The sequence below is a fragment of the Megascapheus bottae genome, chromosome 7, assembly GCF_031878675.1.
Source record: "Megascapheus bottae isolate mThoBot1 chromosome 7, mThoBot2.hap1, whole genome shotgun sequence".
Taxonomy (NCBI): domain Eukaryota; kingdom Metazoa; phylum Chordata; class Mammalia; order Rodentia; family Geomyidae; genus Megascapheus; species Megascapheus bottae.
Window position 1 is genome coordinate 52,553,397 of NC_143515.1, and position 26,325 is coordinate 52,579,721.

A 26,325-nucleotide genomic window follows, 5' to 3' on the forward strand; every position below is an offset into this window, starting at 1 on the left:
TTCCCAACTTGAGAGCACAGATTTCATTCATTCAGCAAGTATGGGCAGTGAGGCAGTGAGCATGATATATTTGCTAGGGAAAAGTAGGCATTGAACTTCCTGGAGTTCTTCATATAACAAGCCACTCTCAACTAGACCACGCAACACTGGGAGACCTCTGGCAACTCAAGAGGTGGTTTACATTATAAAACTGGCACGAGCCAGTTGCTATAAAACCTGCCTGTTGAAAACCAGTTCCAGGCTTGGCATGACTATTATGTCTTGCTAGGCATTTATGAAAAACCCTTCTTTTTGGGGGGGGGGAATTTTTTATTGTAATTAATAGAAGGGTTACATTATATTCACCAGATAGAAGGTGCATTACTTCACAAACATTGATACCCTTTCTCATGACATGGTCCCCATTTCTCTCCCCCCACTCTCCCCGCTATACTTGATTTCCCCTCTTCCCTATCCAATTTTAAATAACCAATTAAGCACATATAAAATATATCAGATAACAAGGTGAAATATTGTAACATTATGAGATAACCAAGGGATAGCAAAAGAGATGAGAGATAACATAGTACATTAAGGACAACAATTACTCATTATATGGCTTTTGACCCTTCTTTAATTTCACAAGAACTGACTTGGTTGAACACATTTTATTTTCTTAGGATGAATTTAATAAATTTTCTAGGAAGGTAATCTCAAAGTGTATTTTGTTTAAAACATCTCAGGAGCTACTACTTAGGGAGATAGTACCACCCCTAGATTTCAATTGAGGATAAAAGAGAAATATTTATTATAAAAAGATGGGATGAGTCTGATGTAGTTGAGATGCTGAGTCAGATAAAATTTGGACAAAATGCAGATTTAGGAACAGGCAACAGGAAGGAAAAGAGCCGGCAACAGAAAGGATTAATTAAGAAGCCCGGCTTTGATTGGGGCAGTCAGCAAAGACCTCCAACCTGAGACCTGAGGCAAGAAAGAGGACAGCATGGGCAGAAACCTTAGGCAGAGTGGCCCTGAGAAATCCTAGGAGAAGCCAGTGTGGCAAGAAGGCTGGGGAAGGAGGCAGTCTGGAGCATAAGAGACTGCATGTCACAAAACATCTCTAGCGCGTGAAGCAAAGGGGACCACACAGTTTGACTTTTTATAAAGACTGTCTAATCTGCTTTGAGCTGGATGAACAGAAATGCAAAAGGCTAACAGTGGAACTCAGGAGACAAAAGATTATGACTTGAATAAATAGGGGCAGCTGACAGCTTGAGACATGGTGGGTTCTAGAAGTAGACTCCACTTAGAGTGATGTGTGAACATGGGGCAAAGAAATCATCCAGTTTCTGAGTGAACAGTGCTGTTGGCAGAGAAATACTGAGCAATTCTGAAACTATGAAGCAATAGTGATGGTGGGAAGTATATAAGGAGAGAAACCTTGAGGTCAGCATTGAACCAGTTTTAAGCTTGAGTTTTCTGAGTTCCAGATCCAACTCTTTATACCTCCTTCTAACTGACGATATCTCAGACATTTCTGAATTAACCTTACTCTATTTCCTCAAATCTGCAACTTCTATTAGGCATCTTAGTGAAATATATCACCATCCTACCAGGCTGTCCAAAGCAGAAACCTGGAAATCCTTCATACTAATCTCAAGTGTTCACCAAGAATCAACCTGGAGCCCAGCTACATGTATCTAACTAGTCAAATGCCCAAAACGCCTCATGATCCTTTTCCTCTCCACATTTTTTTATCTGAGTGACTCGTATTCATCTTCCCGGCTTTGGTCTAAAAATCACACTTTATCCATCAGATTTCAGATATACCCCCAACTGAAATCAATAACTCTGTGCTCTATACTTCCATGCACTGTGGAAGCACACAGGGCTTCTCTATCTCAGTTACCGACACTAACATTAGTGGCTCCTTTTTTATAAATGATCCTGGGACTTGAACTTGGGGCCTGAGGCTTAAACTTGGGGCCTGTTTGTGCTCAAGGCTAGCACTCTACCACTATGAGCCACAGCAACACTTCCATGTTTTTCTGAGTAGTTTACTGGAGGCAAGAGTCTTCACAGATGATCCTGCCCTGGCTGGCTTTGAATCACAGTCCTCAGATCTCAGCCTCTCAAGTAGCTATCAGCACCCAGCATCGTCTCTCTGTTTCTCTCTGTCTCACCCACCCTACCCCCCTCCCCTGTTCCCCTACATCCTCTACATGTCTAAGAACAGGAGAATAGTCTTCAAGGCCAGATGGGTAGAATCTACGTACTTAACTCTTATTGAGTGAAGAAAGCTAGAGTGTGGGGAGGTGAAGTCAGAAAGGCAAGCTGCAACCAGGTCACGATGGCTTGTATTGTGCTGTCCTGCATACTTCAGCCAACTGCTGAGCTGAAGAAAGTGGATCAGGTGTCTGAATTCTCTGGTGACAGCTAGTTTTCAGATCTTCATTGTCACTTTCAGCAAGGAATCAAACTGGCTCTTGTAATCAGGTCTATTTTTCTGGGCACACCAGTGGATGCAACCCACCTGCCTGAACGATGGGCACTCTCACAGATCAGGCTGACAGCCTCACACTGAGGTATTTGCACCATTTTAGCTCCTGCTGCTATCCCTCCCCCCACCACGGTTTTTTCATTGTCTTGACATTTATTTTACTTCAGTATGGAGGATACTGTTGACTGTTTATTCAGTGTACTTCTTCTACCTAGCCACATGGCCCCGGGGGACCCTGCTCACCGATTTGGCTATAGAAGGTCCATGACTGGATTAAGCCAATCAGTGTGTGCCATTTTTCACCCTTCCCCATCCCAGCAAGTGACCTAAATTATCCAATCAAATTAAAACATGGCAGGTCTAAGGCAGCTCCTTCCTCTTGTTGCTGATGTTCCCCTTGCTCCCTTCCCCTCTTTTTCTCCCCAGCCCCCTCAATATGTAAAGATTTCGACTACAGATCCAATCTCTGCTGCTCACAAGACAGTCTCAGGATACCTTCTATGTGGGTCAATGCCATGATTTCTGTGGTCATAGATACCATCATACACACATATACCAGTGTATATAGGGCAGTTGAGAAGCTGCACCTTTCTCTGGCTCTTACCAAGCTGACACACCCTCATCCCTACTCCCCCCACACCCTCTCCCACTACTCCAGGCCTCCTTCACTGTCAACGCTTAGGCTACGGAGACTAAACCCTCTTTCATTGACAAATAGGCTTGCACCACATGTCCTTTCAGTACACTATAAATGTCCTTTTAATGCATTAAGAAGACAAGCAGACAAGCAGTAAAGAGAGGACTGTAGCAACTGCCAATAGCCAACCCTCTTATCCGCCCGCTCTGCATCCACACATTCAACAAAATGTGGACAGTCATGTGCAAGTGAGGGGGGGAGGGAGAGGGAGAGATTCTAAACACTACAGATTTTATTCCCTAAATAACAACTATTACCCAGCATTTACACTGTGTTACAGATGATCTGAAGTATTTGGGAGGATGTGTATAGATTAGATGCAAATACACTGTGTTTTATGTAAGAGGTTTGAGTACTCACAGATCGCAGTATATGAGGAGGTTCTAGAACTAGTTTCGCCCCCTTCCTCCTGAGGATACTGAGAGATGACTACACCCTGATTGAGCCTGAAATAGTGCTTTTTCTCCATGTCCAGAGAGGCAGCCAAACTGCATGGGGGAGTCAAAGTCTGACTAACAAGCCCATTTGGAATCCGAAGATATGAACCACACTGCTCTGGGCAAACAAACACAGTATAACCTGCCATCTAAGGATGAGGAAGGCTCTCAAAGGGCTGGCAAAATCAGGACAACCTAACACTGCTCATAGATACCCTTGCATGGAACAGATTCCTTAAAATACACACAATTTCTGTTAAGATGATGAAAACATTTTGGAGCTAGATAGAGGTCACAGTTGCATGACACTATGAATGTACTAAATGCCGCTGGATTGTATACTTTCAAGTATTAGACATATGTTCTGTGAATTTGACCTCAACATAAATACACAACACACACACACACACACACACACACACACACACACACGTCTGTACTACTCAGGAGGCTGAGATCTGAAGATCATAGTTCAAAGCCAGCCGGGGCACTAAAGACCACTAGAAAACTAGAAGTGGTGCTGTAACTCAAGGGGTAGACTGGTAGTCTTGAGTTGAAGAGCTCAGGGACAATGCCCAGGCCCAAGGGTAAGATGTAGCCTTAACTGAAGAGTTCACGGAAAGCACTCAGGCCCAGAGTTCAAGCCCCATTACCAACAAAAAAAGTATGTATCTCTATATATGTCTATATATGCTTATGTTCATAAATATGCAGGTACCCTCCGGCATCTGCACATACTCACCCAGACTTCTGTGAAGATAGACCTGCCCTGTGGGAAGTCCCTAGGCCCAACATGCATACCCATACACCCTCTAGAAATCACACTTCCACACGATAGAGCACAGCCCCTAGCCACTCCCCTTCCTGAGTGCCCCCCCACACCTGTTCTGAATGACTTCCTTTCTCTCCTCCTCTCCAGCACTGTCCTTTCTATAATACGGGTAGCTCCCATGGAGTCCTGAATCCCCGCATAAGAAACTTCATCACATCCCTCTTGCCTATTCAGCATCACATCCCTGGAAGACTGCTGGATTCCCACTTTCACAGGAACTCACTGGGCCTTCAATATTCCTGGAGATAGGACAGCTTCTATTTACTGATCAGGAAACTAAGAAGTATGCCACTTGAATAGTTTAGGCGGAGGTACAGTGTAACACAGTCCATCTACCAGTTTAACCAGACACTAAGTGTACCATAGTTTCAGACGCATACCTTCCAAACCACTAAGTCATATCTGTGAGTAGTGTGGCCTTGGGTATATTATTCACCTTTCATTTTTCCTTTATATGGACTCCTAACAGATTCTCTCCTTAAGCAGGAGGGAAGATTAAATGAGCTCAGATCTGAAGGTCACTTAGCACAAGATGATGGCTACTGTATAACCATACCAGACTAGGTATATTTCTTCTCCATTTATTTTCAGATGTGGGGCAGTCAAGCAACTAGGAGAAAATGAGAGTTGCAGGTAAAATTGACTTTTGGAAAAACATGGAAAAATTGTGCTGGTTAGTTAAGTAACTACATATGTTTATATAGCTTCCTAAGAAATGGCTAAACCAATTACCTTAAAAATGTACTCAGAGGTGGTTATAGTGGCTCAATCTTGAAATTCTAGGTGCAAGCTTGAAGCCCAGAGTCAAAATTGCAGTACTGCCAGAAAAAAGTGTGTGGAAGACACTTGAGTTTCAAAACATTCACCCAATCTAGGAGCTGGATATTCCATGGTAAAGACTATGGCTAGGGAGAAATATGACATTGACCAAAACAAACCATGGGCCAATAAGAAAAACGAAAGTGAAATAATATTACAGATGACAAACCAGGAAACCAAAACAACCACAAAACTTGGGTTAGGAAAACAACAGATAGGCCTGACATTATGGTTCTTGCTTATAATCCACTACTAGCAGGCTTAGACCTGAAGATCATGGTTTGAACCCAGCCTGAGCAAGAAAGTTCTTGAGAATTTTATCAGCAAAAGAGGTCAGAGGTGAAGTTGTGGCTCAAGTGGTAAAGCACTAGCCCTGAGTAAAAAAGATGAGGAACAACACCTAGGCTCTAAGTTCAAGACCAGTATTGGGGGAGGGAGGTGCGGAGATAGAGACAGAAACAGAATAGATGAACTATGCTTTCACATTCAGTGGCTTCAATTCTGTCTTTTCTGTGTATTCTCGTAAAAACCCTTGGGAGCTATGTTAGGACAGCATCTCTCTTCTCAAGCAGCAGCAAAGTCCAGGCACTTGGTGAAAGACTGGTGATCCTGTGCCTGGAACAGCTGAACCTATAGGGTGGAAAATTCTAGACTATAGCCTGTGTGATGGTCTAATGGCACAGTAAGTCCTGGCTCTGCGCCTGCCATGTGTCACTCACTTTTTTGAGTCTCATTGGAGCATGCAGTCCATCACTGGAGCCTGAGTTGTATGCTGCCTTGAAAACTAGACACTAGGCATCTCCCTTTACAGAGCCACTGGCTTACTAGCAATCTGGCACGATGCAGGCAACAGAGGAAACTCTGAGGATTTAGCCTGGTCTGTGACCTAGTATTACCTCCACATGTGAATCTATGAACAAGTCTTTTTCAGCGGCCCTAAGCATTTTCTCATCCATTAGTGGGGGGAAAAAGCAGATGGAATGGCAAAAAAACTGTTCATCTCTTAAGGTCATTGTTATGATTAAATAATGGAAACAACCTCCAAAAAAGGCCTCCGATGCCAGCAGAGAGTGATGGCAGGAAGAAAAGATGCTGTGCACATGGGATTCATAGGACAGACAACCTGTCATGGACATGTTGCCTCAGTTACACAGCATGAATCTTCACAGGTGTTCAAGACAGTCATGGCTGGTACTGAGTTTCTGCCAGCCTTAGCTCCAACAGCCTATCCGACACCACCCACTCTTTATTTTATTTTTTTGTCAGTTGTGGGGCTTGAACTGTGGGCCTGGACACTGTCCCTGAGCTCTTCAGCTAAAGGCTATTGCCCCTACCCCTTGAGCCACAGCATCACTTCCAGTTTTCTAGTGGTTAATTGGAGTCTCATAGCCTTTCATGCCCGGGGTAGCTTTGAACCATGATTCTCAGATCTCAGCCTCCTGAGTGGATAGGATTACAGGCGTGAGCCACCAGGCCCGGCTACACCACCCACTCTTGCCAAAATAGACACAGGCTGTTCCCTACCCACCCCTACTGTGCACTTTCTTTTGTACTTTTATCTTAGCCCGGCCTCATCTGTGTCCCCTCCCAACCCAATCCACACACCCATGCAATCTCTTGTCTAGGAAACCGTCCAGACCTGCTCTGCCTTCAAAGCAGCAAGTACTCATTCCTGTCTCCCAGTGTCACTGACAATTCAGTAATAGTTATTCCTATGTGAGGAGGAAGATTACCTGACCACTGGCTATAAAATTACATTTTAAGAATTGAACTAATAGAAATCAAACAATATAGTTATTAGTCTTCTGTAACACAGATTACATTAAGAAGTCTCTGGTACTTGAAAATACCTCAGCTTAATTAAAGTGACTGAAATGCAGCCAAAGAAAGGTATGACCTAATATAGTGTGGGCCTGTTGAAAAAGTATATCATGGTCTACACAGATCCTACACAGACTTTAGTCAACTTGGGGACTTGTATCATTGGAGTATAACATGCAAATCCAGGATCCATGGGAAATAAATTATTTTCTAAGATATGCAGCTACTCGGGGCCGGGAGTTTGGCCTAGTGGTAGAGTGCTTGCCTAGCATGCACGAAGACCCGGGTTCAATTCCTCGGTACCACATACATAGAAAAAAGCTGGAAGTGGTGCTGAGGCTCAAGTAGTAGAGTGCTAAGCCTTGAGAAAGTCCAAGGACAGTGCTCAGGCCCTGTGCCCAAGCCCAGGAATGGCAAAACAACAAAAAAAAAAGATATGCAGCTACTCTTGCTTCAATTGAAACCTGAACCAAAGAGGCTTCTTACAAACTCACTTTCCTCAGCATCTTGAGGAACTGAAGCTATGTTCTTCATATTTACACTTCTAATTATAAAGTGGGGAAGACGTCAGTTAAATTCCAGCTTACTAAACACACACACACACACACACACACACACACACACACACACACACACACTTCTGATCTCTTTGAAATCTTTTAACAGCACAGCACAGCAGTGTTTTAAAAAGTATCAAGCCACCAGAACAAAATAAGAAAAGAGACAAGAGCAATAAAATTTTAAAAGCTAGAAGGCAAACAATAACAACAACAAAGCAACAACAACAACAACAAAAACAAAACCAAGTGAACTGTCTCTGCTAGCCAGCTACTGAGCCAGCAAGGAGGGGAGGTCAAGGCAAAGCTCTGTTCCTGTATCAGCAGGCCCAGAGGGCCTCAAGCTGTAGGGACTGGACCAGCATGTTCTTCTGGCTGTGGGAAAACGGTGGAAACACAAACAAGAGGCTGACTGAAAGCTTGTTTATGAAGCAGTTTAATCTTAGATCTCCTTCTCTATTGTGGTAAACTCCCCAGCCAGGCAAGAGACAGCAGAAATATGTATTCTCTAGAAAGGGCAGAACAAAGGCTGCTTGGATGGAAGGACATAGACAGGCCAGAGTACAAACTAACAACCTGTCTTCAGTCCAACATGTGCCTTTTAGGCAGGAGACTTTTATGGGGACTATGGCTCTGGCCCGAAAGGAAGGACTAAAGTCTACTGTGGCCTTACAGGTGATGGAAAGGTGTATGAGATCATGGTGCAGATCCTTTCAACTGGAGGTGGAAGAAGAACAAGTGGCGTTGTTCCAAGGGAACACTTGGCAATGTCTAGAGACATTTTTGATGATCACAGCTGAGAAGGAAGGCTGGCAGCATCTAGTACATGGCAGCACATCTTATAGTGCACAAGACAGTAGCCCCCGCCAAACACACACACACACACACACACACACACACACACACACACACACACACAAACACACAAGTCCATCCTACAATATCACATGTCTCTCATACACATGGGTGTTATTCTTGTAAATATGAGGAAATATCAGAAAATGCCAAACTACCCATCATAAAAGGCAGAAATATGCAGGAAGACAACTTTGAAAGAATCACAAGACAGGCAACAAAACAAGGTTCATTCCAAGGATCAAAATATACTTACAAGAGACTATCTTTGAAGAAACATGGACATTAGACTTACTAGATTTTTTTTTTTTTGCCCATCCTGGGCTTTGAACTCAGGGCCTGAGCACTGTCCTTGGACTTTCTCAAGGCCAGAGCTCTACCACTTGATCCACAGCATCATTTCTGGCTTTTTGCTATGTATGTGGTACCAAGGAATCGAACCTGGGTCTTCATGCATGCTAGGCAAAAACTCTACCACTAGGCTAAACTCCCAGCCTAGACTTCCTACCTTTTAATTATCTAAATTCAATCATTCTACAACATATACAGTAGTCTTCCTTTACCTTGTGGAATTGCACATAGTACTGAACCCTCTTTATATATTATGCATACATACCTATGATAAAATTTAATTTACAAATCAGGGCACAATAAGAGATTAACAATAACTAATATTAATGTAGAATGATACACTGTATTTTTTTTGCTAGTTCTGGAGATTGAACTCAGGGCCTGAGCACTGTCTTTGGGCTTTTCCTCAAGGCTAGAGCTCTATCACTTGAGCCATAGCACCATTTCCGGCTTTTACTATGTATGTGGTTCCGAGGAATCAAATCTGGGTCTTCGTGCACGCTAGGCAAACACTCTACCACTAGGCCAAACTCCCAGTCCCATGCTGTGTTTTTTTTTTAAAACTTCAAAGTATTACCATGATCATCCTTAGTGAAATTATAGAAGATGTTCTATCTCAAACCAAACCAAGAGGCTACTGAAAGAAAAGAAACAGCCAGAGAACAACAACAACAAAAAGGCTCTTGGACATTAAAAACAGAATCAGTTTTTTTTTCTTTTATGGTAATAAGGTTTTGAATTCAGTACTTAATATATGCTAGACAAGTATTCTACCAATTAAGCCATGCCCCCAGTCCTTTTTGTTTCATTTGTTTTTCAGATAAGGTCTCTTCTACTTTGTCCAAGCTAGCACAGAACACCCCAAGTATCTGGGATTAAAGACTTGAGGCACCACCTCTGGCACGTTTTTGAGATAGGATCTTACTAACATTTTTTCTAGGTAGAGCCTGAAACCATGATCCGTCTATCTCTGCCTCTAAAGAATCTGAGATTATAAGCAGAATTACTTGAAGGAGGGGGAGAAAAAGAGAGGGGGGAGGGGGGAGAGAGAGAGGGAAAGAAAGTGTATCTTTAACTCATATTTCCTGCATGGGGAGCAAGAAATATTTGTTTTTCTATGTCTCCTTAGTTTATACTATTATAATAGCTCCTTTCTAAAACTTAAGAAAGAGAACAGAGGGGGAGTGAGAGAAAGAGAGAAGGAAGAGAGAAAGTAAAACTTGAGGATACCTTAAAACAGAGCACAAGAAACAGACACAAAAAGAATAAAAGTGTAAGAAAACTAGAGAGCCATTCCAAGAACTCTAGCCTTTAAATCTAGGGTAAAGGAAGTGAAGAAATCAAAGAAGTAAACCAAGAACATTTTCCAGAACCAAAAGACATAAGTTTCTATTTTTCAAGGGCCCACAGTAGCCAGTTATACTCTACCACATGGAAAGCCTGTGTGAAATTGCTAGAAGATAATAGAATATCAGATTTCCTGTTTTCTATAGGACAGAAAAAGCTAGAAGACTATGGTACAGTATGTTTAGAATTCTGAAGAAAAATCCAATCAATTTTCAAACTGTCAGTCATGGATGAATAGTAATTTTTTTTTTGTCAGTCCAGGGGCTTGAACTCTGGGCCTGGGAGATGTCCCTGAGCTCTTCAGCTCAAGGTTACCACTTTACCACTTGAATTACAGTGCCACTTAAGAGTTTTCTAATGGTTAACTGGAGATAAGAGTCTCATGGACTTTAGTACCAGGCTGGCTTTGAACGTCAATTCTCAGATCTCAACCTCCTGCGTATCTAGTATTACAGGTGGGAGCCATCTTGCCTGGCTATAAAAAATATTTTTAAACAGACCAGATGTCAAAAAATTTGCCCATCATCAATCTTTTCTCAGGAAATGAGTAAAATTTACCCACCATCAAGTGAGAAAGCAAAAGAAGAAGACAGAAGATCCTGAACACAGGGACATAATTAAGTGACAGTGACAGAATCTGAATAAAGATGGAGGGAAATCCAGAGGAAGCAGTTTGTGCAGTGGGTACGAGGCACCAGCCTGACAGGAGCAGGTAGGAAGGCTTGGGAGGGGTCTCCTAGAAGAAACTGGTACAATACTAGACATCTCTGATTCTCCAGGAGGAAGGGCAAATGAAGGATGAAAAATCCAGACACACAGAAGAAAGTAAACAACAGAAGAAAGAAGGTAATCATTAACCCTAAGGAAACACAAAGATTCACGAAGGAAAAAAATTATTATTATTATATAATATCTGGCTCAGCTGTGACTACAGAATCCTAAAATATAAACACTGACTCTTAGACAGAAACAGCTCTTAGAAAGAGTCCAACAGAAGTAGAAAGTATATGTGAAAGAGAGCAAAAGTTGCATTTTGCTTGGTGTGAAATCAAGAAAGGGTTTCATTAGCAAAATAAACAACTGGGAATAGAAAATGATGTCTCAGGAGCACAGGGTCTGGTTTTCTATAGGGGAAAGAGATACTTTGTTTCTTTGTAATAGTATCTTTATAAACTGTTACTACTACAACTTTGACAAAAATAAAGTGACTTTAATAATTATATTTTCATTATCTATAAGTAGTTGTACAAAGGAATTTATCAGTTGTAACAAAGCAGTTTATCCAGCCCAATGCATCTTGATCCATGTCACCCTTCCATCATTCTCCCTTATCTCTTCCCAATCCCCTCTATCTTAAAAAAAAAAAAAAGGTGGAGAAAAGGGAATAAAGAAGTAGATTTCTAAAATCAGTCACCACCTAGAACAAATCACTTTGTGTGTGTGTGCATGCATGCATGCGTGCGTGCATTTGTGTGTGTGTGTTGGTACTGGGGCTTGAATTTAGGACCTGGGCATTCACTACACCTTAGTTTCTATGCTCAAGAATGGTGTTCTACCACTTGAGCCACAGAGATAAGATTCTCACAAACTTTCCTGCCTTAGCTGGCTTTGAACCTTCATCCTTAGATCTCAACTTCCTGAGAAGCTGAGGTTACAGTTATCACTAGCTCCTGGCTCACAAATCACTTTTTAACATTTTCACTATGTTGCTCTAATTTTTTTCCTCCATACGATACATGTGAATATCTTCAGAGATGTAATCAGGATATATCTATATATATATATGTAGCTTGAATTCATGCATTTTTCACACATAACACAACATTAGTCTTTTACATTTCTTTAAATATTTGTTGAAAGCATTTTTAACAGCTGGTATTTTTCTAATGTATATCTTTCTATGACTTAACAATTGCCTTTTTACTATACATCAATGTATTTGTAAGTTATCAGTGTAACACTACAAAGAATATCATTTTATGTAAATCTCTGGGTTTTCTGACTATTTTCTTGATATATATTCATAGAAATGGATCACTGTAAATTCAAGGTGCTTTGTCAAATTAACTTTCAAACTGGTTGGGTCAGTTTTCACTCCCAGCAACAGGTAGAACAGCAACTTTCTTGCCTCCTGGCTGTTAATCTTTCCTATCTTAACCAATTTGATAAACTGAAAGTTTTATTTATTTATTTTTTTAAAGTCTGAGAGACTCTTCATTTTTTAATTTTTTGCTAGTCATGGGCTTGAGCTCAGAACCTGAACACTGTCCTTGGAATTTCTCAAGGATAGAGCTCTATCGCTTGAGCCTCAGCACCACTTCCAGCTTTTTTGCTGTGTATATGGTAGTGAGGAATTAAACCCGGGTCTATATGGTAGTGAGGAATCAAACCCGGGTCTTCGTGCATGCTAGGCAAGCGCTCTACCACTAGGCCAAACTCCCTGCCCTGAAAGTTTTATTTTTATGTTTTTGTATGGTGTGTTTTCATTGGCTACTTATTTTTCTGCTTTGGGGAACTATGAGTTTATGCCTTTTGTGGATTTCCACACTAGAACCACATGCCCGATGGCTATTTCACTATAGTTTTATCTCTTTGAAGATAATGTAAGTCAGACTCAGATCTGGTGATGCATAAATTCCCCCAATGAAACCATTTCTGAAAGGAAGGCGGCTCTAAAGAGACTCAGTCTATTTGGGAGAATCGGGCCAAGACACCAGGCCACTGACCATCGTTATGACACTTTTCACTTTCCAATTTTTACAGCATGTTTCATTTTCTACCCATTCCTACCCATTTTCTACCCATTTTCTCTCCCCAGTAGACTCTATAAACCACACTAACAGATGGATCTGGGTTCCTCAGCTCAGCTGTGCTTAGCAGATGTGCGTACATTTGATGAATAGGACAGGCACATGAGAGATCATACAATGGTGATGAGAAAGGGCAAGATCGGCCCTATGCCTATTTGTGCAGGAAAGCAGAACTCTTGATGCCTTACCTAAATATGGTCACCTGAGCCTGGGGGAGAATGGGCAATGAAGAAAGACTGACAAAAGGAATAAACAAGAAAAGTCAGCTTGGTAAGGTGGCTCAAGCTGGTACCCTAGCTATTTTGGAGGCAGACATTGGGGGTTTGTGATTCAAGGCAAGTGTGGGCAGAGAATTCCATCTCAACCAATGGCCAAGAATGTGGCATGTATCTGTCATCCAATAATATGGGGAAGCAAAGATAGAAGGATCCCATTCCATTCCTAGGTGTAAAGTGAGATCCTACCCCCAAATAACCATTGTAAAAAAGGATTTAATGTTGAAAAGAGGTGTGACAGAATGCCTGCCTTGCGAGCTCAAAGCTCTGAATTCTCAGTATCAGCAAAAAAAGAAAATTTGGTCATAAAGGGGTGAGATATTATACTTTTTTGAGGGGAGGGACCGGTTTGGGGCTTTGCATTTGTTCAGCTTGCTTGCTCAGATGGTTCTTAAATCACTTGAACTATGCCTCCAGTCTAGCTTTTTGCTGGTTATTTTTGGAGATGGAGTCTCATGATGTTTGAAGCATAATCTTCTGGATCTCAGTCTCTTGGGTAGCTAGGATTACAGACATGAGCCACTGGCTGAAAAAGCAATACTTCCTATATCATAAATGAAACTTAAAAACATTGAAAACATTATGCTAAATGAAAGAAACCAGATACAAAAGAGCAAATATTGTACGCTTCCATTTACATGAAGTACCCAGAAAAAGACAAATCCATGAAAAAGGAAGTAGATCAATGGTTGCCAGGGATGAAGGGAAGGGAAATGCAGAGGTGACTTAATACTCACAGGGTTTCTTCGAATGCTAATAAAAAACGGCTAGCCACATGTCAACAGCTCACATATGTAATCCGAGCTACTCAGGAGGCTGAGAACTGAGGTTTGAGGTGAAAGTTAATATGACTCTTATTTCCAATTTACCAGCAAAAAGTCAAAAGTGCAGGTGTGGCTCAAGGGGTACAGTGCCAGACTTGAGTGAAAAGTTAAAGGATAACACCCAGGCCCTGAACTCAAGCTGTAGTACAATCTCTCTCCCTCCCGCCCCCTGCCCCCCCCACACATGGCCTATGAATTATATCTTAACTTTTTAAAAGAGGGAACACGTATACCACCAGTATGATTATGACAGATGTCCCTGACTAGCTCCAGTTTGTCCATTTGCCAGTTCTACTAATATTTCTATCACCTACTTGGCTAGGAAGCAAGGCAAAGCAGTTAGCTCTCCTACCACCTCTCCTCCCTTGTCATAGATGGTCACAGGCCGTGCTGGAGGCATACTTGCCAGAACACAGAATAGAAGGTTCCCACAGGTCTAGACTTGCTGGAGAACAATTCACCCCCACAGCCCAATATTTTATCCAAATGGACCTGGCAGACTTTCTGCTAATGAACTACACAATGAGTCCCATTGTGTCCAAATGGGCAATACATTAAAACCACCACCTATAACCTGATTGTAAAGCTTTTCAATAATGTCTAGACATGGCAGAATCTCCTTCCAAATGACAAAGCCACTGTGGAGGTAATGCAGGATGAGTCCTTTCCACAATTATCTTGACAAGCTTTCAGATCCAAATATACCCAGTTCCTTTGGGCCTCCAAACTTTGTGCAAAGTGATAAGTGTTACACGCAGCCTCCCCTCAAGGGACTCACAATCTCCGTGGTAGATTCTGGCCCAGATACAGTTTACTTGGTTAAATAAATAGTTTAAGAAAAAGAACAGCTTCAAGAGGGGAGGAAGCCATGTGGAACTAGGCCTCAGAATGACATTCTCACCTTCTATATGAAGCCTGGATGAAAACCTGAAGCTTAGCATGCGGGGCAAAGCCCAAGTCCTTAAAGAAGAGATTCTGCCTTCTTCCTCTGTTCCCTCTTCACATCCAGCCCTCTCCTTATGCTTCCAGAACCAAAGAGGCCATTAGAAACACCTTCAGGTAACACCAGTTAGCCCTGACCTCGCTGCCTGGGGAGGCCAGCCTTTGAAAATTAAGCAGGAGTAAATGGAATTTTAATTGAACTGGATGGTCAGAATTAAATGCTCTCTCAGTGGTAGCTCTTAAAAGGAGCCTACTCTGAGCCGGCTCATTTATAATCTCAACCATTACACCATTTGAAAGAGGATGGTTTCTCTAGACTAGAATAAGTTTGAAAGAAAAAGAAAAAGAAAACATTTGGAAGGGGAAAGGGGAGAAGAGAATAGAGGCAAAATAAAACATTGCACAGAACATTTGGGTGGGCCAAGGAAAGAACAGTAACTGCCTAGGTGGGTGTTCTAACCTGAAGCTCCTTTTCTGCCTGCAGTCCTTGAAACCTGTCTAAGGAATTTAACACAGGAAGAACCATGGCCCATCTGACACTTTGGAATTAACTGCACAAACCAAGGTGCCATCCTGCTTACACATAGGGTCTGATACTACCCAGAGTGCTAACTTCAGCCACAGTGACCAGGGTGCTTAACATATAGGAGATAAAATGGTTTGATATTCAGACCTCATTCTTACTCAATGTATACTATTTAACCAGACAACATACTTACAGAACCAACAGTGCCTCATGAAATCCTGTTCACATTTCCTCTTGATAGGAGCTGAGCCCACCTTCACAGGTGTTCTGATTCCTTCCAGAAAACATACAGTAACATGCTAAAACATGGGAAGAGATGAAAATGCCTTGCATTCTGAGTACGTGTATGTAAGCTGTCTACAGGGGAGGTGCAGGTGGCTTGCACAGAGCATACAATATCTTAGTGAGTCAGACATTTTTTTGCCTGCCTTAAAATCATCGGAAGAGCGTGGAAAAACAGGGATCTGCCAGAACTTTTAATTTGGGACATCTGGGCTGGAGCCAAAGAACGTGGACTCCTTACGAGTTTCAGATCAGGATGGGCTGGAGGACACTTCGAAAACCAGGGCAGGAATTCAGGTGCTGGCTGTACCTGTGGGAATCTCAGGTGGGTACATTCTCTTCCTGGAGAGCCCTTCCTCCACTTTGCTCTTAATAGCAGTTCATCTTGTAGAAGAGCAGCCTCCAGCCTCAGGAACAGGCTCCACTCTTCCCATCACTCAACCCCTCATCACACTCTGAGGACTTGGGCCTGACCTAGCTTGTAACTTCTACCAGGTCCCAACCAAGGTATGGTGCTCAAGGCATGTTTGCTGACTGAATGGAGTAATGCTCTCATCTAGTCTTGACAGTGTAGCTGTCCTGGGATGTGGAAATCCATGGACAAGGGGGTGACAGTGGGGTTGGCCCAAAGAGGCCAGTAATAAAAGCAGTAGGTAGTGTAGGAAGATCTGGGGTATATTCAGGGAATATTCAGATAAAGCGAACACTTTTTATTTTTCAGTGCTAGGGGTCAAAGAGGGATCTTACACATGCTAACTAGGTAAGTGCTACACACACACACACACACACACACACACACACACACACACTCCTTTTTTCTTTTAATTTTCAATAGTAAGCTTAAGACTTCTGATTGCTAAGTCACACCTCCAGCTAAAGATAAGAAACATCTCTGAAGAGACAGGCTTCCTCTCCCATAGTTTCTAGGGGAAAGAAAAGACATACGTTGTTTGCAGGCAGTTCCCAAACTTCATGCTAATAGATGTCAGTGCAAAGTAAAGGGCTAACAGGGCACCGGGAGAAGAAAGGAGCATAGAGAGGGCACTGCCCCTGAGGCCTGAGAAACATTCCCTAACAGTTTAACAGAAGGCATGAAGCCACAACTTCAGGCAAATGGCACAAAGATTCTTCTACACTCTTACTCCAGGCATGGCCCCTTCCAGAAACTGCTGTGATTTATGGGCAAATTAATGAAACAGCATCACTTCACAGGGGGCAAGTGTTTACGAGAGTCATTGTAACACAATACAAAAACCACTCTACCAAACTCTCTTATTTAGAAAAGCCATATGGTCAAAATGTACTTTTTGCATGAAATATCCAACAATGGAATCTGCATCCCCTAAGGCATTTGCTATGGTCAACCTCATTAGCTTACGTTAATATCAAGAACTCAAGACTTGGAGACCAGAACCCTGCCTTGGAATCTTGGCTTTGATTTTTACTAGCCATGTGCTTGGAGCAATCACCTTGAGCCAGAAAAATGAGGTAAACACCACCATTACTTCAGGAGCAAGAACGAGCCCCTAGGGAGGCAGCAGCTCTTGAGCTCTGCACTCTATGAAAATGCCATTTGACGATGAGTGTGTGATACTTGGGCTCCTAAGTCTACCCTTACCTAGGGATCTGGAGAGACAGCCTGTTCAAATCTCCACCAGCCACTTGAAAAGAAACAAGGACAACAGTAGATGTTTCCTCCTTGCTTGCTTTGATCCATTAAGATCAACAAGCATCAATATCTCTCTAATAACTAAGTTGTCAGTCACAGGGGAAAAAGTCCTTAATTTAGTTATCAAGTCTTCTCCTCTTGTAGACACTGATAGTAGGCCCATAAAGACATATGAGGGACATCCCCACAACTTTCTTCCCCATACTGCTTTCCCTGGACTCCCCAATAAGAGCCTGTGCCTGCACCCCTGCCTGCATGACCTCACTTGGTGTCGTGCTTCCCAATCATTTCATGGAAAGGAGTGTGTTCAACACACTTGGAGTAGGCACAGGGGGCCCCAGTGTGCCTGAGAAGACTTTGCTTATATCCCAGACCCCACCAGCTACCCTAAGCTGAGACACAATTCCTCCTCTGTAAAAGTGGGAAACACTGATTTAGTCCAAAACCATGCAAGGATGTACCATTGTCATGCCACTACCTGGACAGAAACAGGTTGCAGAAGGTCAAGGCTCTTTCTGGGAAGTAGCAAAGCCAAGGCAAGCACTTAGCAGCTCTATGTGGGGACCCACACTTTCAGCCAGTGATCTCCTGCCTCCTTTCTCTCTCTATAGCCCAGAACATCAACGTAGTTCCTCCCACAACTTTCTCCCATCGAGGACTCTGTAGCACTCGGTGTCACATGAGTTTCTCAGTTGTGAGGAAGACCTTCCTGTGGTCTGATCGCCCTAGTTCTCCTCCTCAGAAGGCTAGAACACAGAGCCAGAGCCAACCCAGTGTCACTGGAACCAAGGCAATGTGGAGCTGCAAAAGCTGCTCTGAACTATTACTTTGAGCTGCTTGTGGGGTATGTGGGGTCACTATTCATACAATATCTAATCCTTATAGCCACCTTGCAAGGTAGAAATTGTCTTCCCACCTCACACAAAAAGAGACTCACAGGAGAAGTTGGCTGACCAACAGACTTAGCTACAAAGAGTTACAGCATGGGTCCAACCTCTGTGAAAAATTCGAAACCCATAGTCTCTCCATTGCCAAACTGTCTCCTGCTCAGGAGACTAGGGACCAAAGACCTAATCTTGGTAACCGTGAAGCCAGTTGGTTCTGGGTTGGGACAAAAACAATAGCCTCCATATACCTATATGTTTTTGACCCTTGGAAACATGCATGGAGAAGCAAAGCTTTTCTGCAATACCCTCAGACACTGTTCAGCCTTTAGTAGAAGGAGGTGACAGCAGGATGTGAGTGAATCCATACAATCATATAGTCATTGCAAGTACTAGGCTGGGTGCTGGGGTAGGGAAAGACTCAGTCCCCTGTGGTCATGGAATGCAGACAGCAAGTGGTCCCACAACACTCTACCACAGGAACTTTGCTACCTGCAGGCCTCCCTACACACAGAGTAGCTGCACCAGACACTGAAAGAGGAGCACTGAACTGCTGAGGAGACACACACACACAGACACACACACACACACACACACCCAAAGCCACTCCTGACCCAAGCAGGCCAAATTAGGGCAAACCCAAGCCGCTTCAATTTAAAGGAAATTCAGCCTACCATGGGTTTGTAGGTTGGTATTTTAAAAGTCAAGTGTGATCTTTTGTTTGGTTTCTTTGCCTCTTGCTCCTCCTCACAGCACAGCTAGCCTGCATCTGAGTCTCTCAGTAGGGAAGGGACCACTGCTGCCAATACACATCCTTGCTAGAAACTGATACCCCACAGAGAGCCACTTTGTTTTGCTTTGTTTTAATACCATGAGATCTCATCTGCTGAAACTCCAAATTCCACAACAAAACCACCAAAGTTCCATTCTCAGAAGGCATCTGACCCATGAAGTTTAAGATAATATTTCACTCTTTCTCACACCACAGCAGGGACCTGAGAGGTACCTCAGTGCTGCAGGAAGGCCATAGGGCTTGCTCAGCAAGTACGGGCCTTCCTTGCAGCTAGGGCTGCTTCAGCCTATCATGGCACACACAAACACTGCAAATGACAACATATTTCCCACACCCCGAGGCTCCCCAGCAGTGATGGGCCACTGTCTTGGCATTCTGGTATATTTGATGGGAAACTTTGGTTTACGAAGCAGAAATATCAAACAAATTTCAGAAGAACCATGATAGAGAAAACAGATGGACAAAGGGAATGAGGCAGAACTAAGGTCTAATCTAAAGCTAATTAGAGTTGGTAGGCACAGCCCCCGCCCTGTCCTTGCCTGTTGGCCCATTCTAAACTGACATGAGAGTCACAAAGAGGGGAAGGCAGGACATTCCTGGAGAAAGCAGACAAAGTGGGCAAAGGCTGTCCAAAGTCTCAACACGGAGGAGGACGCCTGCACTTCTGAGTGACGTAGTGTAGGATGGAGATGTAAACAGCCTCTAAAAACGTTAGCAACAATGCACAGGTGAGAAATTTACTGTAGGTTACTAAGGGATACCAGAATGCTCAGTGCCAATATCTCACCTGTTGTGACTACTATTTGGAAGGAAACCTGGGCTCCTCCTGAGTGAGGGAGGCTGCAGGGACCCACAGTCTGGTACCCTATGCCTCCTCTGAAGTTGGAAGACCCTTTCCTGACATTTCTGTCTGGTTCCTACAAGCCCATTTATTTCCATTTTCTTCCTTTAGCAAAAGTGTCTCTGGAAGAAAGTATGTGGAACCCCAGTAGCCATAACCTTTTCTGTCCCCCTACCCGGTTATATTGGGCCATCGGGTGCTGCCCCCAGAAATGCAGAAGGAGAGGCCTGACCCAGCTGTTTAGGGCAGAGTCCCTAAATAGCTGTGTTTGGGGAAGTGTCTCCCTGGACATCGAGAGGGCTCACGGAGCAGCCACAGCTGCTAGGCTATGTCAAGTGTGAAATAAATCTCACTTGCCACTGAAAAAGTTTTCCCGGGGGACACTGGAATAAAGGATATTTATAGCTCTCATGTATGCATCCCTGAAGTTGTGTGTTTAGGTTAACAAACAGAGCAACCACATGCTCACAGCACACATATGGACGTGCTCCACTTGAGAATCTGAAACTCTAGGGATCCCAAACTCAGCCCAACACATATCCTCCTGAGTACAGGTATTCTGGGACCCCAGGATAAACGGGGCTTGCTTCAGTGTTTCCCTCCTCAGGGTATCAAGTTCTGCTTTCCTGCCAAGGATTAAGAGATCAGCTTGGAGCCTGCAGCTAGAGAGTGGCTTGCCAAGCAGCTCCCCGCTGGCTTGTCTGGGCAGAGAGCTTGTCCCATCCCTTTTTGCTTCAAACAGTGCAGGGCAGACAATCTACCTCTCCAAACCTGACCTGAGCAGGCAGCCATGGAGCTGTTGTAAAAGCTATGATGAAGCTCCACTAAGGCCTAGGAAGAAAGCCAGACCTTCCCAGAAGGTGAGGAGGAAGGTGCTTCTAAACTCCAACACCAAAATGCTTGGCAGTCAAAATGTCATACTGCCCCTGGACCACCCAAGAGAGGAGAGCATTCTCTCTGACAGCAATGCTTATTAAGTGAGCTGAGACATCGAGACATTCCTAAGCATAGCACATTACAAGAACTGAAGTCCATCAAGCTCCATACTCTCATTCTTCCCATTCTCTCCCCCCCCCCCCACTCTTCTCTGTTCTAATAGCAGCAGAGGTCAGCTTGCTCTAGGAGGCAAAAGGTCATCTGCAATATTCCTTTAACTTCCTTTGATTCCTAGTATATAAATTGGACAAATAATGATTGTGGCTTTGAACTGGATAGGGCCATCAAAAAGGCCAAGCACTAGAGGTGCAAGCTGAGGAAGGGTGCTGTTGTGTTATTTAATAAGTACAGCAAGTATCCATGTGTATGAATAAGCATGGAGAAAAGCAAGTGTTTTCCAGTGCTGAGAGCTTCCTGCTCCTTTTCTTACCTGAACGAAGCCTACATATGCAACTTTACTTCTCATGTTCTACACAAAATTATTAGCTATTTCTCTGATGTTAATGAATCATAGAATCTGACCGCTGGCTTCATCTACACGTCTGCTGAAAACATTTGAAAATATGGTCTTCCAGTGGACTCTAGGCATATTATACTGCCCTCTTCCACCTGTGACAGTCTCCAATTCTTCACAGTGGAGTAAAATTTCTTGTAATATCCTTTATGTATCTAACACACGCACAGAATAGTATCAGCGGCTTTTCCATAGGTTGAACAATTTAAGACAGCAACTCTGAAGCACAAATCCTCCACAACCACATTATTATTGCACAGAATGTAAAGAACACTTAGAATCACACTGTCAGTTCAATAGCTGGAGATTAGATTCTAAAACTCACGTGTGAGAACTGGTGGGACAAAGGATAAACACTGAAGCAATGATACTCACTAGACACTACGTTCAAAATGAAGTCTACAGCTTGTAGGGGAGGAGGTCAGGAGGGAGAAAATGAGGGAAGAAGTGACACTGCTCAAAAAAATGTGTTCATTACCTGACTTATGTAACTATAACCCCTCTGTATATCACCTTTACTTTCATAAAACAAAACAAACCCATGTGCGGCTTTTCTCTGCTACCCATCTAGAGATAGACAGGTAAATTAGATGGTAGGAGACAGATAGACAGATATACATATTACATAATATAGACACATGCACATACACATGCGTATGTATTATTTACCATTATTTTTATTATACAAGGAGTCTGTTACCAATTCATAGGGGTTATTTTTTATTTTTATCTTTTTGGCACTCCTGAAGCCTGAACTCAGGGCTTGAGCACTATCTGTGGGCCAGTTTATACTCAAGGCTGGCACTCTACCACTTGAGCCACAGCCTACTTCTGGCTTTTTCTGAGTAGTTTACTGGAGATAAGAGTCTCACAGACTTTCCTGCCCTGGTTAGCTTCAAGACATGATCCTCAGATCTCAACTTCTTGAGTAGCTAGGATTACAGGTGTGAGCCTCTGGCACCCAGCCACAGAGGTTATTAAGTATCAAATATAACACAGAAATCTATCTAAGACATGAATAGGCATAACACAGCTACCTATGCTGACATCAGCTATGGCAGATCCCTATTTCTTAAATGTATTCTTTTGTACTACCCAGATGCTTAGCATGTGCACAAAGGACATTTGTCATTTGGTCTCATTATGGGTCTTTTGCTTATTAGTAAAAAACCAAAAGTCCTAACAACTGAGAGAAACATGAAGGGTATTTAATTTGGGCAAAAAAAAAAAAAGTAGGGGCCAGGAGTTTGGCCTAGTGGTTAAAGTGCTTGCCTAGTATGCATGAAGACCCGGGTTCGATTCCTCGGTACCACATACATAGATAAAAAGCCAGAAGTGGTGCTGAGGCTCAAGTGGTAGAGCTCTAGCCTTGAGAAAGTCCAAGGACAGTGCTCAGGCCCTGAGCTGAAGCCCAGGACTGGCAAAAAAAAAAAAAAAAAAGTAGCTATCCTATCACTGGATAAAAAACAGTAACATTGGAGTCTTCTATTGGTTCTGCTTGTTGTATTTCTTACACTCCTTATCTGGAAAAGTGATGATGATAACATATGGAAAGCCAAGGCTATTTGAATAGTAATCTTTAGACTGAAGTTCTCCTGTCTCAGCATAGCTGTATAGATTCCAGGCTCTAAGGCCACCAATTTAGAGGGTATCTCAGTACCTCCCATGACTAAAGTAAATTTAGACCCAGGCTGTAAACCCAGCAGCATTTCTTAGCAGCTGTGTGACCAAAGACAAGCAGCCTAGCTTCTCTGAGCCCATTTCCTTGTCTGCAAAAAACGCACAAACTACCTATCACTTTACGTATTTGCATGTGGTTGTCCCACTCCAAATATACAGGAGGGAAGTGGGAAATAGTTGTATCTGAGTTGTACAGAACAGCTCTGACACAACTCCAGTTGAAAAGGGCACCTAATTAAAAGCATTGTTTCAATAAGTAAATATAGGAAGAGGCAGTGAGAGAAGTTCAAGTTCAAGACTTTTTAAAACCACTCTTTTTAACCAATAATAACCAATCATGTCAACCTCTTATTGATATTCTTATTTGACTGGTAAGTTCTGTGGAAACTAGCCATAGAAAGCTGAGAACTGAACCACAAGGAATTGAGCTAGTTTGGTAATAGCGCTGGGTGGTCTCTGGCATCTCGAACTGTCAGTAGTTCATCCTCAGATGGTCCTCTAACTTAACAGTTCAGAAGCCAAGGCTACATCAAGATACTTGACCCCCTGCAACAAAACATTTTTAGAACCTAACAATGTGGGAACCACAATTCTGAAAGCCAAATCTAGACATGCTACCAAGAGCAGTACTCCCTTTTCTGAGCACCAAGTATGTGCTATGCTCAGTGCTGAACATCTGGCCTACACAGTCTGTGTGTGGTGGGGTGGGGGGTTGTTACTCCTTTCTGCAGATGAGGAAACTCAATTTAACTGGACTTTCCCCAAAGTCACTCAGCTGCTCACATGTCTTCAGGGACTACAAGTCTTTCTTTCAGGTCAAATCACAGAGCTGGAATCTGTAAAACTCCATCCCATAAAATCTGAGCCCCAGAGAAAAAAGTGGGTCTAGAAAGAAAGAGGGTTGAACTAGGACAAGGAGATTAAAAAAGAAAAAAGAAAAAAAGCCGAGTCCAATAGAAGTACAACCTGGCCACTTCTGATTTGTAAACATTAGCCAGAAATCTGCAGTGGAAGTGTTCATTTTCTTTCTATACAATAATCTCTCAAAAGAAAACCCAAAGTCATCTGCCTTCCTCGGGGTGGGGTGCGGTGGGGTGGGGGGGAATAAAAGCTCTTCCTGGAGGATTCACCCTGAACTCCCAACCTTTTCCTTTCCCACTCCAGGGAGTGGCTGAATGGTTGTTATTTCTTTTCTTTTTCCCTGCAGTCCTCTGGTAACACCACAAATTACGTTTTCAGAGACTGGAGTCCCAGAGTGCAATGATGTTGTAATAAACATAACCAGGACCAAATGCCTTCCCATCATGTTAGATGATGCCATTTCCTACCAATCAGGCTCCTCGGGCAGGCAGACCACTCACCAATGAGAGACCAGACTGAGGCTGTGAAGGGGAGACCTGGTCATCTGCAACTAAAAATAAGGATGCTTCACCATTGGCTACTGCCACTTTGCAACAGGAGTTGGGACCCACACACCAGGCACCACACAGAAGGACCCACACAGGCACAAACTTTCACTTATCAGAGGCTCTCTCCTAGCTGGTCTGGGCTGCATTGTTTTGTTTTGTTAATTTGCTGACTCGAGAAAAGACCTAATCCACAGAGCTCTTCCAGAACACAGAGCCTCCCACCTAGACCCCTCAATTTTCCCCAGACCCTTCAGAGCCACACAGAGTTGAGGAAAAGGAGGAGGTGTTGGCCAGGGGCCAGGACACTCACCTGTCCCGCTGTGTCATAGAGTCCCAGGAGGTACTGCTTGCCCCCGACGGTGACGCTGACTGCAAGGACAGAAGTGGGGGCGGGGAGAGAGGCCCACAGTGACCCGGGCTCTGGGACGATTTCACTCCTACCCAAACCCTCCTGTCACAGCCCTGTTGGAGTCATAGAGGCACTCCCGAGAAAAATGTCACCCCCTTTTTCTTTGTGTCCACCTCACTGGGAAGTGGCCTGAAATCGAGGTGTGATGTAGCTAGCCCCCGCCCCAGCTGTCCACCCCTTTCTCCTCGCCAGTCCCCCAGAGCCAGGTCTGCCCCCCTCCCCGCGTCTTGGGGCAGTAGGGGAGGAGGCTGTGGGAAGGTCAGGGGCGCGGGGTTGGGGTGTACGGGAAGGGCGGTGGGCCATGACCAGAGGCGGTCTGGGACGCGGCTCCGAGGCGGGGCTGCCCGGCGGGGGGAGCGGTGGGGAGCGCGCTCCGGGGAGGCAGCCAGGGGGGCTCCACCAAAGTTGCTCCAAAGTTCCCGGCCCGGGGAGCGGCCCCAGTCAGCACCGCGAGTCTTACCTGCGTAGTGGTCGAAGACGGTGGGCACGTACTCCTCGGGGAAGGCGTCGTTGGCATAGCTCATGAGCAGGCACGTCTTGCCCACCGCCCCGTCGCCGACCACCACGCACTTGAGCATCAGCGCGCCGGGCCCGTGAGCCATGCTGCGGCCGGCCGGCCTCCGGGCATGGTCCCCCCGGAGCCCCCGCCCCGGCCCCGGGCTCAGCCCCAGCCCGCCTGGGGGCTCCGCCGCCGTCGCCGCTCCGCGCAGCAGGGCCGCCCCCCCGGCCCCATGCAGCGACGCCCCTCGCGGGAGGGGAGGGGGCGGCGAGCCCGGGGCGCGGCTGCCGCCTCGGTCGCAGCCCGGATCCCCGCCCTGGCCCTGGTCTCCGCGCCCGCCCGCTGGTCCCGCCGCCCGGCGCCCGCGCCCTCTCCACGGCCCGGCCTCCCCAGGAGGATCCGCTGGATCATAAGACTGTCGGGCCCCCGGGGAGACGGCAACTTTGGGGAGGGTGGCGGAGGGGAGGGGCCAGGCGGCTCTCCCCGCCCCGCGCCGGCCCGGGTCCCCGCCCGGCTCGGCCCCGGACGAGGGCGGGCCCCGGCGCCTCCCCCGAGTGCGGGCCGCCCACCCCGCGCCCGCGCCCGTGCCCGCGCCCGCCGGTCCCCGCGACCCCGCCCCGCAGCCGCCGCGAAGCCCTGCGGCTCAGCCCAGCTCGAGGCCCCGCGAGGCGGGCGCGGAGGGGCGGGGAGGAGGAGCGCACGCAGGGAGGGGGCGGGGGCGCGGGGGAGGGCGGGGCCTGGGGGAGGGGGTCGGCGGGCCGCGCTCGCGGGGAGCCCAGGGCTCGTCGCCAAAGTGCCCGCAGCGCCCGGAAGCGTTCACAGGCCCCGATGCCGGGA

The 26,325-nt window shown here is 44.9% G+C and overlaps 1 protein-coding gene across 1 annotated transcript in view; it reads right to left on the bottom strand.

Moving 5' to 3' along the window:
• Positions 1 to 25,871, bottom strand: part of Rhoq (ras homolog family member Q) — a 44,914-nt gene extending 19,043 nt beyond the window's left edge. Inside the window, exons 1-2 of the mRNA XM_090337012.1 lie at positions 25,450 to 25,871; positions 24,891 to 24,949 (exon numbers count right to left, since the gene is read on the bottom strand). Coding sequence (XP_090193138.1) covers positions 24,891 to 24,949; positions 25,450 to 25,591 — 201 coding nt within the window. The 5' untranslated portion in view covers positions 25,592 to 25,871. The remainder of the gene's footprint in view (positions 1 to 24,890; positions 24,950 to 25,449) is intronic.
• Between the last annotated feature and the right edge of the window lie 454 nt (positions 25,872 to 26,325).